At 40.5% G+C, this 19,316-nt stretch overlaps 1 protein-coding gene across 3 annotated transcripts in view; it reads left to right on the forward strand.

Annotated features, from left to right (window-relative positions):
- The window catches only part of col11a1a (collagen, type XI, alpha 1a), a 94,601-nt gene that overhangs the window by 37,534 nt on the left and 37,751 nt on the right, over window positions 1-19,316 (forward strand). For all 3 annotated transcript variants that reach the window (XM_033638726.2, XM_033638728.2, XM_033638727.2), the window contains 14 exons: window positions 564-608; window positions 1,781-1,834; window positions 4,042-4,086; window positions 4,992-5,045; window positions 5,176-5,220; window positions 6,736-6,789; window positions 6,903-7,010; window positions 7,099-7,152; window positions 10,134-10,187; window positions 11,266-11,310; window positions 11,437-11,490; window positions 13,071-13,115; window positions 15,847-15,900; window positions 17,142-17,195. In XM_033638726.2, the coding sequence (XP_033494617.2) occupies window positions 564-608; window positions 1,781-1,834; window positions 4,042-4,086; window positions 4,992-5,045; window positions 5,176-5,220; window positions 6,736-6,789; window positions 6,903-7,010; window positions 7,099-7,152; window positions 10,134-10,187; window positions 11,266-11,310; window positions 11,437-11,490; window positions 13,071-13,115; window positions 15,847-15,900; window positions 17,142-17,195 (765 nt within the window). The remainder of the gene's footprint in view (window positions 1-563; window positions 609-1,780; window positions 1,835-4,041; window positions 4,087-4,991; window positions 5,046-5,175; window positions 5,221-6,735; window positions 6,790-6,902; window positions 7,011-7,098; window positions 7,153-10,133; window positions 10,188-11,265; window positions 11,311-11,436; window positions 11,491-13,070; window positions 13,116-15,846; window positions 15,901-17,141; window positions 17,196-19,316) is intronic.

Here is a 19,316-nt window from a genome sequence, read left to right on the forward strand (position 1 = left end):
CGCACACATGCACACCCCACACACATTTTTCTCACATATTTTTCAGGGGTTTATCTTGGGAAGGGGAATGTTTTGAGGTTGATCCATTTGAAAGCACCTTATTCATGTTGGTGGAATTCCTGCAGAGCTACCACACCTGTTGGAGCAAGCTTCAGTGCCTCAAATTACCCCTGCGACACACACACACACACACACACACACACACATACGCACACACACACGCACGCACACACACACACGTACACACACAGTAGCACATCAGTTAGCTACCTAGAGACGCATATATGAAAACACATGCACAAATATTTAAATATTGAAGTGTATGCAGTCCACAAACATGCCAGATGCTATTATACCCACAGACCCCCCTCATTACACACACACACACACACACACACACACACAACCACAAACACAAAGGCACAGGCTTAACAATCCTTCGCTAGCTCAACTATTTACAACTCCAACAAACCCTTCAGTTTATCCAGCTTGTGTGTATGTGTGTGTTTGAGCTTGCTTGTTGTTGCTATGGCAACTCATTTCTATGTGTCTCTGTCTCACAGGGTCTTCCTGGTCCTCAAGGCCCCATCGGACCACCTGGTGAAAAAGTACGTACCCTGTTTTTAACCCATTTTTCTGTGGAAAACATACATCAGAACATCAAATAATTGAAGCACGGTAGCGACCACATAAAATAAAAGCTTGTCTCACAGCACAAAAAAAATCGTAGTCAGTTGCAAGAAATTATTGATTAACCAAAGATATCCAGTAAACTATTTTTAAGAACTGTTTAAGGTTTAGGATGGAACCATGCTTGAAATAATGTGGCTTTACGATTAGACTTAATTTGACTTCTTTTCATTTGGTATCTGCAGGTCTCCAAAAATTCTTAACAGTCAAACAGTATCAGCAGTCAAGTCAGTCTTCTTTATAAATCCAAAAAATCCTTAACCAGTCAGGCCCCTTTCCCACCGCACAAAAACCCACTGACACCTGCTAACATCTGGCTTTTGTATGTAAGAGAAAAGGTTATTCACACCTGGGTCAAATAATTCTGTAGTAGCCATGGGTATCTATCGGCTCGGGCTCCAATCGGCAGTGATGGACACACAACAGTTGGGTGAATGTGCTAATTTGAGCTGGTATACTCTCCACCCAAGCAGTGCTCAAACTCTTTTCCATATTAGTTGGCACCTAATTTGAGAGAGAGACTGAAGAAGTAAGATATATATAAAAAGAAGTAAGCACCATGAAGATTTCACTGGCCTCCATGATGCTTTCTACTTTTAACTAACTTTTCTGGGCTGTTTTTGATGTTAAACATGACACACCAGTTAAAAAAAAAAGATGTATAATGGCATATTTGTTGGCTGAGAGAGAGATAGGAGTCTACAACCTATTTTTAGCAGGTTTTCCTGTGTTTAAAAAAACCTGTGTACACGCTCTAATTTTGGTGGAAAAGCATCATTATCTGAACGGGCTTGAATCTATTCTACCAAACACAGGTGGATATTGCATCCTTTAACATTACGTTTCCTGCTTTTGAGCTTAAACTGGACATGTGGAGTAAAACAAATTTGATATTTAATCAAGGACAGTCTGCTCTCTTAAATCAAATTCAGGACACAAAGTAAAGGTGATAAAATGTTTTATGTTCAGCTTTTAGGGACCTGCAGATCCTCTGAGTGAACTCTGCTCTGTAACCCTGATAATAGCGGATTTTGAAACTAGTTTTTAACCTCTGATCTTTGACCTTGTCTTTTTTCTTTTCCCCACACAGGGACCTCAGGGCAGGTCGGGGTTGCCTGGATTACCTGGAGCTGATGGGCCTCCTGTGCGTGCACTTATCACCTATATACGTACATACTGTATATCAGTTTTACACACACAAACAGAAATGTGACACGGTTTTACTCCTATACATTGACCCACACCTGGGACACTGTTGTTTTTGAATCACTCTCAGAAACTCTTCTTTTTGCACTAAAAGCAGTAAAAATGTTGACAGTACATACACATTTATGTTTCTACAGCTGTGCAGAGTATGGTATAAAACCAGTTTTGTGTGGATGAACAGGTCGTCACATACTAAGCACAAGTTTTTTCATCAGCACTAAGAACCCATGTTCAACTCACCATACACAACACAGAGCTGACCTTTGTATGACCTTTATAAACCACATCTGATGACCTGTCATATCTGTTGTTTATTATATAGCCAGTCCTGCAGTTTCAAACCATTTTCAGCAGACAAGTGGCTGAACACCTCAGCTTATGGATGAAGAGCTTTGTGTAAAATATTTTCAGTGGACTTTAGATGTAAGATCTTGACATAACTAACTAGAGACCATCTTGTGATAGGATCACTCTAGCTGCGGTACAACAATCTGCGACTCAGTGAGCCAGGGGCATAAAGTGAAGGGGCAATGGCCCCTTCCCTACTTCCTATCCCCTTACATCAGGCACCCTTGCTGGGACCACACCCATCTTTAAACTCAGCCTTCAATCTCATCTCAGTGACACATCTTTGAAGTTTTGTGGCTGCATCTTTTATGGTTGTGACGCTATCGCCACAGACTGACAGAGGACATATAAACACTGGCCAAATATTTAAAACCTCATCTGTGGTAGTTCGATAGGTGTTGATAGATGACCGCATTTTTCCATTTTATCACACACACACACACACAGAAAGTGAAAACGTTACTGGCTGTCATGACGTGGTCACGGTTGGTAAAAATCCCCATCTAAAAACGTAACCAGATTTATAATAATGCATTTTAGATTCTAAACATTTGTGTCTTCAAACTTTACTCAGTAAATTGGTTGCCTTGGTCCAGACCTTTGAATCTGCCCACTCCACCGAGTTGACTGATTCGTCTGACATCATGACATGAAACAGCAGCTTCTATGTTGAGAAAGCAATCGATCCAGTCAGTGCCACGGGCGGGACTAACGCCATTGTCAAGCTTTTGTCAGGCGTTGTCAGTATCACCTGACATTGTTGTTTGTTTATACTTTGCTCCACTACTCTTAAAACCAGTATGCTGCCATGACTACACATCAGTGTGGACTTCAAATGATGTTAGCTTCAGGTGGATACGTTGGTCTCCAGCGGTTGGTGAGGAAAAATCGAAGCCCCCTCCCCCGCAGAGATCCATTACAGTGGGCACAGTGTCAGACTGAAGATGGAAACAGAGTGTGACGTCTTGACAATACTGTGTGATATCAGGCAATGAAATGTGTATAGACTATGGGTATGCTGTTTTGATGAGTTTACCCTTTTGCTGCACAGAGCCTCCTTGTAAAAAGCTGCAGAACTGTCCCTCAGAAATCTCTCAGGGCAGAGAAATATAAGAAATGTGCCTTTGAGTTTTGTTATTCTAGACTTGTAGTAGCTCATGTCATTCCTCCCTCTCTGCCCTCACTAGGAGAGGTGCGTAAGTTCAAGAGGCAGGCAGCCCTAGTCGCCCTCAGGCCCCAGAGCCTGGTGATTTACAGCCTTCTGCCTCAACCTCACACCTTAAATTGGAAGTGCCAGGTGTACGCAGCTAAAGGTCCCCATATGTGTGTGTGAAGGTGTGTATCGAGCCGTTTGTATGGGCATGTCTACCTGCCCCATCACTCTGACACCACCAGTGGCCACCATAGAGGGAGAGTGCACACTGACATGTCAGTCACTCTGAGAAAAAATGTGTTGGTGTGGATAAATGCTGAAGTTTCTGACCATGGTTTCTGTAGATGCAACAGCTCTCAGCTTTGGTTTGAAAGGCATATACAGGTTACTCTGTGTGAGTTTGAATACGAAGCTCATTAGTCAGTGAGCTCCTTGCTTTCATATGCAACACAAAGGTCCTTTCCACCTGTAGATAATGTTGGTAACACCAATTCACATTTACTACACATCTTGTTTGTTGTTTCACCATCAACCATTGTTGCTAAATCAGTTAGCTGAACGCCATTCACTGTGTTGAGTGTTTAGTTTAAGAAACAGCATCGGAACAAGCACTTTTAACCACTTTGCGACTGCTTATTTCACAGGGTCATCCTGGTAAGGAGGGTCCAGCTGGAGAGAAAGGAGCCCAGGTAGGTGCATTTGAGAAGGAGTTGAGTCATATGGCGAAGATATTTCTTTGCATGTGTGTGTGCTGCAGTGAAAAGACTATTAAAATGTCTGGGTGCAGGTGAATTACTGAAGGTAGTGTTTTATTAATGTTAACATGAAATGTACAGTTACTATAAATGTACTTCAAAGTCTAAGGCATGCAATCAAAAAAGGATATTGAAATAACTTAACATGTTTAACATCTACCTCGACAGATCACATTACTTTTATTGTTTATTGATACGACTCACATTCAGAAGCATTACCATGTTTCTTTCAGTTGTACTTAACCAACTAATTTTACAGCAACAGGGATGATAATAGTGTGTTTAATGTCAAAGTATAACAGTATATATTGCATGATTTAATAAATAAATTGAATAGCAGAGGGAAAATCTGGGTTTTTGTGTCATCTGATAGTAACTTAACCAACTTTTATTGTGACAGAAAAGGCAATGTATTTCTTTTTTTGTTTGCATATGAATCAACAAATGTGTCTTGAGGCTTCTGCCATGGATGAATGGTAATTTTTAATGGTACAGTTTTATGAGCTTTTTTTTTTTTTTTTTTTTTTTACAAGTGTGGATAAAAAGTTTCCCATCGGCCAGTTTCTGATACAGATATAATAGAGAGCCTTTGTAATGGAGAGCACAACTTATTTAAGACAAAGTATTTACATTAGTCGATGTACTGGAGACTATAATTGGTGATCTAAGAACCATTAAAAGGCCACAGTTATAACATACATAGTCTTCTAAGTCTAAGAGTAAATACCACTTGCATTGGTAATGAAGATGTGCAGTGGTACATCCCTTCTCTGAACACCTATACCTTTCATATCCTCCGCGAACCGCACCATAACCATAAATTAATTTCTCCTTTCCAGGGTCCCTCAGGTCCACAGGGTCCTATTGGTTATCCCGGCCCTCGTGGTGTCAAGGTACGCTTTCAGTTTGATCATGTTGGCATTTAATTGGCCAGTTGTATAAATAGTCCCAATATGATGTACATAACTGTATTGTATTGTATTCTGTTTTATTGCTTATTAATTTCTCTGTCCTGTCCAACAGGGTGCTGATGGTGTCCGTGGTCTCAAGGGGTCAAAAGGAGAGAAGGTATAAACTTCATAAATGCTTAACTGTTTCCTTATCATGTGTCACTTTACCACCCAGGTTATAGCCATGAATAAAACGGTGTATGTTAATGTAGTGACAAAATATAAGATGTCTGTCGAGAACAATTTCTGTCGTTTTGTCAACAAAGATTATGTAAATATTCGGACTCGTAAAGACAGTCATGGTAATCCCGTTAAGATGTCTGTCTTGTGTTGAAAGTGCTGTTTTAAAAGTGCTTGGACAAGTTGAATTAACAGACTAGTGCTGAATTCAGTGGCTTTATTTTTCTCAAAGATCAAACTTGCTGTCCATATTGACATGTAGTAGATGTCAGTGTTTGTCTAAACTTCCCTCACTCTGTGATAAAGGTGAAGACAGCACAATAAAGTTTGGGACCAGCCCGTAAATATATTCATGTCACAGATACTCTGTCTGTGACTGTGGCTGTCTACCTGTCCTCCCAACTTTGTTGTGACTTTTTTGGAGTGGACGGCTGCTGCAGCCTGAAAGTACCATGCGGAGGTCAGTCGATAGCCATCTTGAGTGGAGACAGAGACTTTCTTGGAGTGACCCTCAATCAGTTGTTGAATGTAAAGCCGTCAGCTCGAGGCTTTCGTTCTCAAAGAACACTGCAATCCATCTCAAGCACTTTTGAAGTGTGTGAGTGTGCGTGGCACCATGCAGAATTTAAACTAAGCTGCCTTTTAATATGCATAACATTTATTTAGGATCAATAGAGTTATGCTGCTGTATAAAATCCATTATCTGACTGAGGGGTGTTGTTCTCACTACAATGGCAGGTATTCATATTGTTTTTTTGAATCATTGAATTATTTATACAGTAGCAAAGATTCAAAAGCCAAACCTTGAGGAGAAAGGGTTTGTTATGAATAAAGGATGCGCTTTACCTCGGGTGTGCGTGTGTGTGTGCATGCGTGTGTGGTATTGGTGATGCGAGTTGCTGGCAACAGACATGCTCAGTGCTGCATTATGCATCAGATAGGGTTGAAAACATGGACAGGTGACAGAGTAAAAAGAGGAAGTGTCAGTGAGCAGAGACAAAGGTCTAGCTGAAGAGAATAGTTTCCTTCAGCCTTAGTTTAAATACAGTTGTGGTTCAGTTACAAAATTCACAGAATTCAATTCAATTCAGGTATTACTGAAACATTGTTGTATCTGAGCAGTATATATTTTTTTATTTATCAATATATCTGAAAGCCTAAAATGCGTAATATCAGTTGGTGCAGGTGCACATGTTCGTAAAGCACTGCTCAACAGTCCCTTGCATTTGCTGTTCCACTATGTGGCCAGCAGATAGCAGCATTAATCCTGTGATCCACAGAGTGAAGCTGGCAGGCCGAATTTTTAACAGACGTTCATTAAATATAAAATGTCAGGAGACTTAATAAGTTCCCCAGTGAAATGAAGGAAATAGTGTCTCAACAAATGCCTTAGATAACAATATACGGCAATGAAATAGCTACAATTCAATAACTTTATTTTGTGTCACTGCAGGGCGAGGATGGTTTCCCAGGTTTCAAGGGAGACATGGGAATCAAAGGAGACCGGGTGAGGAGCATGAACTGTCCAACATATAACTTCCTGCCTGTCCAGTCTGATCTGTATTCTTCATGTCGAGTCAATCATCACTGTGATATTCTCTGTATGTGTTTGTGTTACAGGGTGAGCTTGGTATGGTTGGGCCCCGTGGAGAGGATGGTCCTGAGGGTCCCAAAGGTCGAGCTGGCCCCACTGGAGAGTCCGGTCCAATTGGTGCCGCTGGAGAGAAGGTAACAGGGCTCAGTGACTTAGGATGTGTGAAAGCCGATACAAGAATCTGTCGCTGGGCTGACAACTTGTGCTGTTATTGTCTCGCAGGGTAAACTGGGCGTTCCAGGATTGCCAGGTTATCCAGGAAGACAAGGACCTAAGGTAATTTAGCTTCACCACAATGAGGGGTGTTTTATTAAGTTAATCTGCACCAGTCTGCTCTGTTATCAGAACTGTAGAGGCTTGGCAGTTATCAAAGTACACTGGCTTAACACAACAGACCAAAACGTCCAAACTGGAAACCCTGATGATTTCTCGTAAAATTGATTCACCATTTAAAAGTTTATTAGAAACTGTTCAGAGTGAAAACACACAGCTTTTTAAGATACAGCATTTTAGTGCAGAACCAGCACAGTGTGACAGTCGAAGGAGATAACAGGAGGGCTTTAGTGCCCATCATTTGTGCAATACATGTTTTACACCCTGTTTTGATAAACCAATATTTTAAAAGTGATCGTTCTAGATGTGAGGTATACTTAAGACTGAAGGTGCCCTATAGAAATGTTGGTTGCACCCTTTAATAAGACATTTACAAAGGGTTCATAAGCACTAACTAATGGCTTTATTAATGGGTATTAATCCATTATAGATCACCTGTTGGCCACTAAAGAACAACCCTTTGACTCATATTCATTCTCCTTTACACTTGTTTTGTTTTTTAACCTCTTTAATTCATCAGAAAGACTTCATTAAAAAAAGGTGCACCTTTATTAGTCCCTCTAGGGGAAATTCATTTTTCCACTCTGTTATATTTTTCATATTACACACACACAGGCCTGAAATAAACACATGCACAGACACAACCTGTACGCATGCATTAATGGAGAGATGTCAGAGTGAGATGGCTGCCAATAGACAGGCTCCCCAAGCTGCTGGGGGTTTGGTGCCTTGCTTGAGGGCACCTCTGCAGTGCCCAGGAGGCAAAGTGGCACCTTTCCAGCTACTAGTCCACACTTTGTCCATAGGAGCCCTGATGGACTGAGCTGCTGCCGCCAGCATGTTAAGATTTTTTTAACTGCAGACTTGGTGGCTTGTTAGGAAGTGAGACAGCATCAAGCATCATCAATATGATCCTTATCTACTGAATAGATGGAATAAAGAGCAGCTAAAGAGATATTTCACAACCTGGCAACCCAAAAACTTCATCTTATTAATTCTTGATAACAAATCTGAATCATTAGTAAGTTGTTCTTAAAGTCATTAGTTATTACTTACAAACCCGTTAAAAGGGAACACCACCTAAATTAAGTATTCCAATTTGTTGTTTCCATGGCCTAGGAAAGTTCAATCAATATTGTGAACATGAGCCACTCTCTCTTAAAGTCAGAAACCAGAGAAGTAAGTCTGAAACTTGAGATATCATCAAGTGTAAAGTCTGGAGCTGCTCCATACACAATGAATGGGAGTCTGATTTTGTGGACACGCAGCCTGTTAGTTTTCATTCTTACACCTGAATAAGCTTTATTCTATTGTAGAGTTCTCAGTTCTGAAAATGAAAATGTACCCATATACTCAGAACATTCCCCTGGGTGCTCTCACCACGTCTTTCACCATTAACTTCTATGGAGCAGCTCCAGACTTTATACCCTTTGACTTTAGTTTTGGATTTGGGAGAGAGTTGTTCATGTGTACCAATATTTTCTATCTTAGACCATAGGAATAGCAAGTATGAATTTTGAAAATACAGTACACCATTTTTAATGTCAGTATTTCTTGAGATGAATGATCTACCCGCCCTGCCCTGAACAACAAGCTCTAAGCTTTAGCTGAGATGGTGCTGAAAGAAGATTGCCCTCCTCTGCTCTTTGCCGTAAAGCAATGCAGCAGATTCTATGCTGAGTCTGACATGTTGTGGTTTGACGCTGACACTGGTTGACAGTTTTCTGAGGTGGCGTCTCATTTTTGTCTCCTTTGAAAATCACAGGAATCAAACCAGCATCTGACAATTTATGATGAAGTGATTCATTGATGTTTAAAGCTACACATCAAACCCTTTTTGGTTTCTTTTAAAGAGGCGACAGTGTTTTCTTCTATGAAATTGATTATCAGAATTTATAAGAACACGAACTGATTATTCAGATCCGTGTAACAGCTGATGACCTTATGTGTTTTTATACTGAAGTTTGACTCTAAAGTTGGAGGTTTTTAAAACTGTGACATCACTCAGAATGAGTATTTTAGTAATGAGCAAAAGCAGAACATTTGATCTTGAATTTGCAAACTTGTGAGGTTTTATGTGTGCTTCAGACTCCCTTAGGGTGAAAATGACTCACTCACTCCAAACATGATGAAATAAATTGATAAGTAAATGAAAGTGTGACAGTGCAACATTTTGACTAAGTCTTACATTCAGAGGAAGTCAAAGTTTGTCATTGATCGACTTTTTGTTGAATGTCCCCAATGCAACGTGTGGTGAGGTGCAGCAGGATGGGTAAGCAGCCTGTTAATCCTTTGTTCACAGAGTTTAACTAAGGAAAACATCTTGTCACCTTGTCTTGTGTTTACAGGGGTCTAAGCCTTTTGTTTGAAGGCCCTCCTCTTTGTGTACGTGTGTGTGTGTGTGTGTGTGTGTGTCTTCCACATAATCATATAAGTTTAGAGAATTCGCTTGAGAAACTTCCTCTCTTGTGCCAGCTTGATAAACACGGAAGGGATAGCAGAGTTTGTGAATTAGATATATTCTCTCGGGGAGGCAGGAAATGCTTGGTTACTTTTATGTAAAACTTTGACTTCACAGGAATATTGAGAGTGTGTTTTACAATTTAAATATGTTCATTGTATTAAATAGTGGTGTTCAACCCAGCTGTAGAGATGTTCAAAAAACAGCAACGTCAATAAATCAGAAATGAAAACATGTTAGGGTTGTAGAAGTGATCTGTTTTATATTTCAAAACTGGTGCGAAAGTCTTGGAATTTTATATAAGGAGCAACGTGTTAACAATTATACTACAGTATGTAGCTGAACATGATCTCCAACAATAGTGCAGATAAATACAGGATGAGCCCTCATTATCATGCATGCCCTGACCCATCCAGCATCTCTCTCGTTTCCCCTCCATGATATCTCCCCCTCCTATTGACAGGGCTCGAGCGGCTTCCCAGGGTTCCCTGGAGCCAACGGCGAGAAAGGAGCCAGGGTAAGAAAACTCACACACACTCATTGAGTACACACACTGGGCCTGTTTGTGTATGAAAAGCACCACGCCATCATATCCCAGCACAAAGGAAAATTGATTCCTATTATAAAGGCATCTGTACGGTGACTTGGCACGAAAAAATAACAGCAGCAAAATCAATGTTGGGGAGAGAACAAAAGATGTGGAAACAATCGTGCTTTCATTGAGACCCTCTTCCCATTTCTAGGCTGAAAAATATAACATGCTCACACACTTATTGCTAAGACAGGTTTGAGGTAGGGGTTTTACTTTTTTAACAGTTAACGATGAAATACTTTAAACATCCCCGGCTTATCTTGGTTCATCTCAATAAAACTGTTGATTCATGGAGGTAATAAGAGAAAAGGTATCCATTTCAAATTATCTTAAATGTAGAAAGTGGTGGAAGGAAATTTTCTGTTTCCTTTGTTGAGTGCATCAGAATCATTTAATGGGCACTTTGAAGTGCATTATCTCACTTATGCCAAGACTACCTGCCAAAATTAAACACTCAATACTTTTTTCATTAAATCCAATCATGTCCAGTGTCGACTTAAAGCCAGGAGGCCATTTCCAGCTATTGTAGAATTATTTTCGCTGCATTTGTTGGCAGACTGTTTGTGCTGCTTCAGTCGGCCAGCAAGTGGAAATGATATTACTTAGCCAATTCTTTGTTGTCATTCAAAAAGTGCACACTGCAGCTATAAACACACAACTCCAGAGATATGATCTGTTGTTTCATTGTTTCCTAATATCTAACAAATATATTAGTCGTCCTAGACTCATGCAGATAAGATGGGTCTCTATGCACTGAAACATTAGAGAAATGTTATTAAACACAAGTTTTGTTTGATGTATCTCTTAAAAAGCTGCAATCTGAGGCTAGTAATGTAAAACAGGAAACAAATTGTGCTGTGTTCTGTGGCTGGAGATGTGATTTTAGCTGATTTTTCTGTAGGACAGATATTAGAATGCTGTCACAAGTGGATTAATGTTGAGAAATGACACACAGGAAGTATAAATGAGTGCCTAAAATGTTTTGCCTTTGGTTATCTAACAGGGTATTGCAGGCAAACCTGGTCCAAGAGGACAAAGAGGTCCAACGGTATGCATTTTTTACTCATTTGCATGATTAATTAAACAAATTAACAGTTTTAGGATTTTGACATCATTATATCACTGACATATTACCAGGCTTTTTGTCTGACTCCAAGTTTTTCTCTCTCTGCAGGGTCCTCGTGGGGCACGAGGAGCCAGAGGTCCAACAGGAAAGCCTGGTCCCAAGGTACACCAGCTATAATAATCACAACAAAGCACAACTCTCACACTGATTTTAGGCTTTTTACCAGGCACCCAGAAACAGTGGCAGGCTTTCAATCCAATTTGACATAGTGGCCAAACTGTAGAATTACTTTCGAGTCTGTCGTGATGCCATGTGGCCTAAAAACATGTCTGTGAATCCGTGGATACTTTTTTTTTTAGCGTCACAACCACCGCAGAATGACTTGTTTCATCATCAGAATTTGATTCATTTGGTCTGATGACATTTCAAAAGTCTAGAAGAGCTGCTCAATTAAATCATTTTACTACCATTCAAGGAAATGGCTAAACAGGAAGTTTGTAGCTCCACTGACGGAAGTTAGCTACTAGACCGATGAAAGTTAGCCACTAGACCGATGGAAGTTAGCCACTAGACCAATGGAAGTTAGCCACTAGACCGATGAAAGTTAGCCACTAGACCGATGGAAGTTAGCCACTTGACCGATGAAAGTTAGCCACTAGACCAATGGAAGTACGCCACTAGACCGATGGAAGTTAGCCAGTAGACCGATGGAAGTTAGCCACTAGACCGATGAAAGTTAGCCACTAGACCAATGGACGTTAGCCACTAGACCGATGGAAGTTAGCCACTAGACCGATGGAAGTTAGCCACTAGACCGATGAAAGTTAGCTACTAGACCGATGGAAGTTAGCCACTAGACCAATGGACGTTAGCCACTAGACCGATGGAAGTTAGCCACTAGACCGATGGAAGTTAGCCACTAGACCGATGAAAGTTAGCCACTAGACCAATGGACGTTAGCCACTAGACCGATGGAAGTTAGCCAGTAGACCGATGGAAGTTAGCCACTAGACCGATGAAAGTTAGCCACTAGACCAATGGACGTTAGCCACTAGACCGATGGAAGTTAGCCACTAGACCGATGGAAGTTAGCCACTAGACCGATGGAAGTTAGCTACTAGACCAATGGAAGTTAGCCACTAGACCAATGGAAGTTAGCCACTAGACCAATGGAAGTTAGCCACTAGACCGATGAAAGTTAGCCACTAGACCGATGAAAGTTAGCCACTAGACCGATGGAAGTTAGCCACTAGACCGATGGAAGTTAGCCACTAGACCGATGGAAGTTAGCCACTAGACCGATGGAAGTTAGCCACTAGACTGATGGAAGTTAGCCACTTGGCCGGTGAAACTCTTGTGCACTTGCTCTATGGACCCTGTGATCTGGAAGATCAGGTTAATTTTATACCCAGACTGTTAAACTATTCTTGCTTCATGCCCCACTGAGCAACTTTCACAGGCATGAATGGGCCCTCGCCTCCAACGCTGTATCCAATTCTTCTTATACATCCATGCGTTTTACTTGGTAGCAGTCAAGACCACTTAAACTGACAACAGACCAATGTGTGACACACTTATAATAAAATGTGGAACATACAAACCACAGACACTTAAATCAGTTGGAACAATTCACGTTCCCGTAACAACCCCTACAGAAAACAAATGAAGATTCCTCTTTATTTACCTTAATTACATATACACGTGTGGATGCAAACACTAAGCTTTGTTGTTGTGTGTTGCAGGGCACAGCAGGAAACGATGGACCACCTGGCGGGCCTGGTGAGAGAGTAAGTCCATTATAATGTCTTCAGTGTCATCCACCCCCAACATGATGATGTCATTAAGACTTCAATGTATTGTAAACTTTAAGGCCTTAATGTGAGTTGATTTTAATTGTTTAAGAGTTAGTGAGTGTTGACCTTCAAGTCTTGATCAAACTGGTCAAACCCTCCTCAGTAGTGAGCATAATCTAGCTTGAGCTAGTGGGGAATACTTTGTCTGACTGAGATGAAATGATGTGTCTTATTAAAACTGTTTTCTCAGAAAGGCAATAAAATCAGCAAGGGTTAACTGTGTAAGTAATAGAGTCAGAGTTATTCAGATTTATTCAAAGTCTGTGAGTCTTTTAAGAGTTTGATTTAATTTAGTTTAATGTGTCTTTGTGTTTTCCACGTCATCAACACAAACTGTTTCTTTGTTCTATTAAGACTTCCCGAAGTCCCAAAAGAAATGTATAGTTTTACTATTTAAGGCAGCTTAGGTGACACACTGTACACATGCTGTCATGTAAACAGCTGCTGTCATTTAGGGTATTCCCTTTAATGCCATGACCCCATTTCTACCTTCACCTAACAGACAGCAGCATTTCCGTTTGCCTGTTTGTCTCTGTTTTTCAGAGCTGTAATAAAACACATTCTCATCTGCAGTGTTTCAAACTGATGCTCCAACACAAAGAAAAGAAAACTGTCCAAATCTTCATTTACTGAGCAGCGAGTTAGGTGGCTAACTCAGTGGCAAAGTTAACAATCTCTGCAGTTGCTTCACAATGCAAGCCTTCCAGCAGTGCCACCTAATTTGATTCCTTTTATTAGAGTTTGTTAGATTTCCAGTGGTGTTTTGGTGCTGACTTGATTTCTCTGTGTAACAAAGAAAATGTGAAACATTGATTGGAATCCAGGGAAGTAAAAAAAAACAAAACAAAAAAAAAGGCATGAAACAAGAAAGGCGGCTTCAGCAACTGCTCAGTTTACATTAACATTTTCTTAAAAGCACAGGTGAGAAATTTATTACAACTGTGGCAAAGCACGATGAGGGCATCAGAAAACAGAGCTTCACCTCTGTTAGATGAGGGCAACAACAGGAATGTAGGAGTTTTAAGCAAACTCTTTTTTGAGCAAGAGACTGTTCTATACTTTCCCAGCATGTTGTGAAGATGAGTAACATAAAGTGATATGTTATCTTTATTTCTGAGGGAGTAATTTTCTTGACTCAAACAAGCTGAACGTTCAGTATTTCCGAAGTCACACTGGTGCGTCAATCATGAGTCCACTAGTTCTGCTAAAGCTAAAGGCAAGGCTGTAGGGTAGTGCTTGGGTTGGTGTGCCTCAACTTTAATCAACTGGACTCTGAGTTTGGGATTTGGGTATCAGGGGTTAAGTTAAAATGAACATGTCAAATGATTCAATGTTCTCCTCTGCATGTGGCTAAAATTCACTCCTGCCCTCAGTCCTTCGGGACTTCCCACGAAGCGCAGTTTTGCATAACACTGTCAAAGCAGATGTTGATTGGCAGCTTGACTTTTAAAATAAATGATTCCATGTAGGTGGAGTGCGATTATGAGAGATTCAGTTTTGAAATTACATCTTGGAAACTGTCTGTGCTGATTATCAGCTTCAATGGTCTGAGTTTCTTTAAATAAAAAAATGTTTCAAAAAATTCCAGTGAAAATTGGATATCTTAATCGGTCCCAAAACAGGGCAAGTGAGGTAAAGTAAACTCAAATCTGATGGAATATGATTAAAAGATAAACTTGAATTATCAAGTCGGCTCTGACTAATGCTCATATTAGAATGCGTGGGATTAAATCAATTTGCATTAGATATTTTATATGTGAATTCAATTGATCTCCTTAAATCCCCAGCTCTCATGTTACCTCATCTATACACTCTCTATATAATATATGTAGCTGTCCAAAAACAAAATTTCACTTCATCAGTGTCTTTCACTGTAACAAACTTCAACACACAACTTAAATATATGAGCGTCTCTGTCAGTTACGTTCTGTAACACACTGACTCTCACTGGTAGTGTGCTGACGTGGATCCCACTTTCCTCTCTTCAATTTTTAGGGATACACACAAAATAAAATAATTAATTGTGATTAAATGTGAATAAACATCCAATTCGCTGTCTCAAAACTTGCACTACAATCAGTTTAGGTAGCTGATTAACATCCCTCACTTTGTACAGGAAGGGAAACAATATGTGAGGATACAATATGATTGTTCTCAGTTATCTAATGGCTTTAGCTCAAGTCCTCAGTGGAACACAGACGGTCATTTAGAAGACCTCCTCACTGTCTGGATCATAAAAGATGATTACTTTGTTTCTGCAGTATTACAGTTAAGCATTTGACAGGAAGTGGCCTTATTTTACCAAGCAGTTTATTTACTCACAACATATACCATATATCACCACTCAAACATTGCACTACTTTCTAAGATGAAGCCTAGTTGTAACAATAATTTATCGCTAGTTTAAGAGCAAAAGCTTTTCAGTCACTCCAGTGTGGTCACAACAATGACTCATCTGACAGCAATAATTTTGGATCATTTTTTTGTATTAAATAGCTTTAATTTTCAATATAAATAGTCATATGTCCACATGATACCCTCTCAGGTTTTAAAACTTGTCACTGCTGTTTTGTTTCTTTTCTTTTTGTATAATGCAAGAAGTCCTCTCGTGACTTTATTCCTTCTGCAGCTCCCATTATTCTGACTGTTTGTTTGTGTATTGCAGGGGCCTCAAGGACCTCAGGGACCAGTGGGCTTCCCTGGACCAAAGGGCCCCCCTGTAAGTATTTCTCCTTCCTGCGCACCATATACACTTTATGGCTCAATGCACTACAAAATTAGCCTTTTTTTCTTGCAATTAATTAACTTTTCTGTTGTTTTTGTCATGACTTCTTTCCCAAAGTACACAGATATTATTAAGTGGTGTTAAAGTGACATAATTCTTTGAAAACAAAGTAGTTTTCTGAGCTTTTGCACCGTGAATAAAAGCTTCAACCAGTCACGGTATTAGGATTATAAAACAACACGGAGGCTCCATTGTCCGAACCAATACTGCAAACTTTACTCCTTTCAGCCTGGACAAATGCAACACATACAAGATCTACAGCCTCTACTGCGTAGTTGTTTACCATAGGGAACTCAGATTCACTCAGAGCATTTTGCTAAAAGGGAACTCAATAGAATAGCTTACTGTAGATATGGCAAGGCAACAATTCACTTCAGACAGACTGACTGACGCTGCTCTGGGTCAATAGGATCCCAGTAGTTGGTCCTCTGCCAAGAATGAGCTGGTGCGAATATGTTTGAATCTATTATTGAACAAGTGTTGCAACTGTTGCAGATTTCAATCACAATAGTTCTGATGCAAAATATCCACGGGGAAGAATTTCACAATTTTGCGTAGTTTATTTGTCATGCCTGGCCTTAAGGCTGTATGGTTTGCAGCTGGTTCCTGATGTTCAGTGTCTATACTCTTACTTCCATGCTGTCTACTGTCTCCATGGCAAATTAACCTAGTTTGCAAACATTATAAGTCAGAATTGATTCAATTTGAGGAGTTCATGGGGTGCAGTAATACATAGTAATATCCCTAATTCTTTGCAGGGATCATTAGTCTAACTGTTACTGAAGCAGAACCCATTTTTTCACTCCCCAGTCTAGGCGGGAGACAAGTGGTAATTTCCACCTATCGATTCAGGTTAGATTCATAGCTGGCTCTCAGCCCTCAGCTAGTGATGTTGTTTCTTTCAACCAAAAAACAGAACCTGTTATTTTTCCATTAGTGGTCCAGTAGTCTAACTACGACTATGGCAGTCTGAAAATTATGTTTGCTCAGTATACTGTGCCTGCAAAGCACTGGCACAATGCTGCAATAATAAAATCCGATTGCTTGGAAAAACAAACTTTTATTCCTGCAATAGGCCCAATTTTGTCGCGCCATTATTTACTTCAGAGTGACTGTGACGGTGATGAATGTGCTGGTATACCTAGTAATTGTGTGTCTTCATTTCTACCCAACAGGGACCACCTGGAAAGGATGGGCTGCCCGGACACCCCGGTCAGCGTGGAGAGACGGTGAGTCCTAAGGATGCAATATCCTGTTTGAGCTTTCAGTCATCTGTGTGGCTCTGGTTAGGCCCAGCCTCTAACTTCCTGCTGAGTGTGGAAATAGAAGACCTCACATTGAGATGGAAACTCAATATAACATCATTTCTCACACTTGGACACATTTGGCATATTTCCACTGCAAGAGCTAATACAAGAGTGTGCCACCTCATAACTTTTTCAGTTTCTCAGAAATGTTTAATCGAGAATCTCCTCTCAGTGCTCAGTCTGATTTTATTTTAATCCCCCCAAAATTAGTTTTGTTGTGTTAATGGCTGGCACTCCGTTACTCACTGCCATTTAGGTTAAAGTCGCCAACGAGACCTTTTTAGCTCTCATTCTTCAAATTGCCTTTCGATTGCAGGACAGATTTGATCCTCCCAATCAGTGAGCTGCACTTCAATTGAATCTCCCCACTCTTCCTCCTCCACATCTTATCTCTATTGCTCTTGTATGCAGGGGATTACAATCAGGGATACAACATCTCAGTGGGATGCCAAAGGGGCAGACATCTCTCTTAAAGCAAAACTCTGAAGACAAAGCCCCTGTGAACATTGTCTGAGTCTATCTGCTTGTCTGGTCTCTATTTACACACACAGGCAAATACACACAAGCACACTGCATTCTGTCTGAGTGAATCCAGATGGCTCAGACTCCTATCTTGTGGAGATGGACACCAGGGAGCTGGGGGGGCATCCTTTTCTAATGCAGCTTCTATCTTGATGTTGCCTTGGCAAGTTTACAAATATGCGAAAGAAGGATACTGAACTTAGACTGTGCAGTTGCAATAAGGTGTCCTTGTGTAGCAATGCCTGCTCTGAAATGATTAAGCAGTAATACTGTAAGTGAGGTATAACCTTATCAAGCAGACATAAAACTTGTTGCAGCAGCATGGAATGGTGGTTCATGTATTTTTTTTAAAATGGAGTCATGAGCTTGATGAGAAATGGCTGTACTCAGTCTGTACCGAAGATGCATTGATGCATAGATGACATTTCCCACGGGACGTAAGATTTATCTGACAATTAAGAAAAAGAAAGCAAAGTTTGACTTGATCACATCTCGTCACAATCCTCTGCTCTCAACTTCGATTGCGCCATACTTTGTATGCATGTGTGCACCTTGGTTTGACGAGGCTCAGAGGGCAATAAATTCTACTAAAAGCTTGACAGATCATCGCCTCTATCATTAAAGCTTCCCTTCCCGCCTGCCTCTTTCCTATAGATAACGTAATACACCACACATGAGTGCCTCCCTGCCTTTGCTGCTATTCAAGCGACAACGATAGAGTCTTCATTAAGGTGTTTATGGCTGTAGATTTATGCGCTGATGAACATGCTCCACAAGCACCCGATATGAGAATAGATCACAGCAGTAAAGATGCTCATAGGCGCTCGTTGCCGTCTACACAAGTTGCATTTGAGGAAGTGCAAATAAAGATTTGAGTTTGTGTCTCTGAATCAGGGCCGATGCTGTAACAGCATGGCCTGAGGGTTTCCGTTGAATAATACATCACCATAAATCACAACACAGTGATCAATAGGCCTGGAGTCATAAGTCAGCCAGGATCAGCTCTCTAAGAGCTTGGATTTGAAAACTTTGTTTGGGTGTAGGATAATAAGTTACAAATCAAATGAGTTATAAATGCAATACCTCGGTGAAGATTGGTTATGTAGAGAGTTTGATGACTTAGAGGCTCCAAGATCAAATGGAAATCAGTGGAAAGTCAAAGTCAAAATGGAAAAGTGTGCACCCCACACTCTGCCCTTGCAGTTTTGATTTTGATGTTTGCTTTATGCTATTCACTCCGTGGTTTCAATGTTCACTCACCATTCTATCATAAAACATTAAATTATCAGTAAAATTAACAGTAAATAAACCAGCATTTAGCAGATCATTCTTTATCTTCACACTGCTGCCGAATTAATTCACTTAATATCTGACTGCTAAGCTTCACACTGGGTTAATATTTAGGGGACATTGAGTACTTGGAAGAGGATTCAAGCCAGTACAGATTGGATTGTTCTTCTCCCGGAAGACAAGTTCATCTGACTGGTGCTCCAATGTTGGAGTCGATGCTTGTGATGCTGA

The sequence above is a fragment of the Epinephelus lanceolatus genome, chromosome 20, assembly GCF_041903045.1.
Source record: "Epinephelus lanceolatus isolate andai-2023 chromosome 20, ASM4190304v1, whole genome shotgun sequence".
NCBI lineage: Eukaryota > Metazoa > Chordata > Actinopteri > Perciformes > Serranidae > Epinephelus > Epinephelus lanceolatus.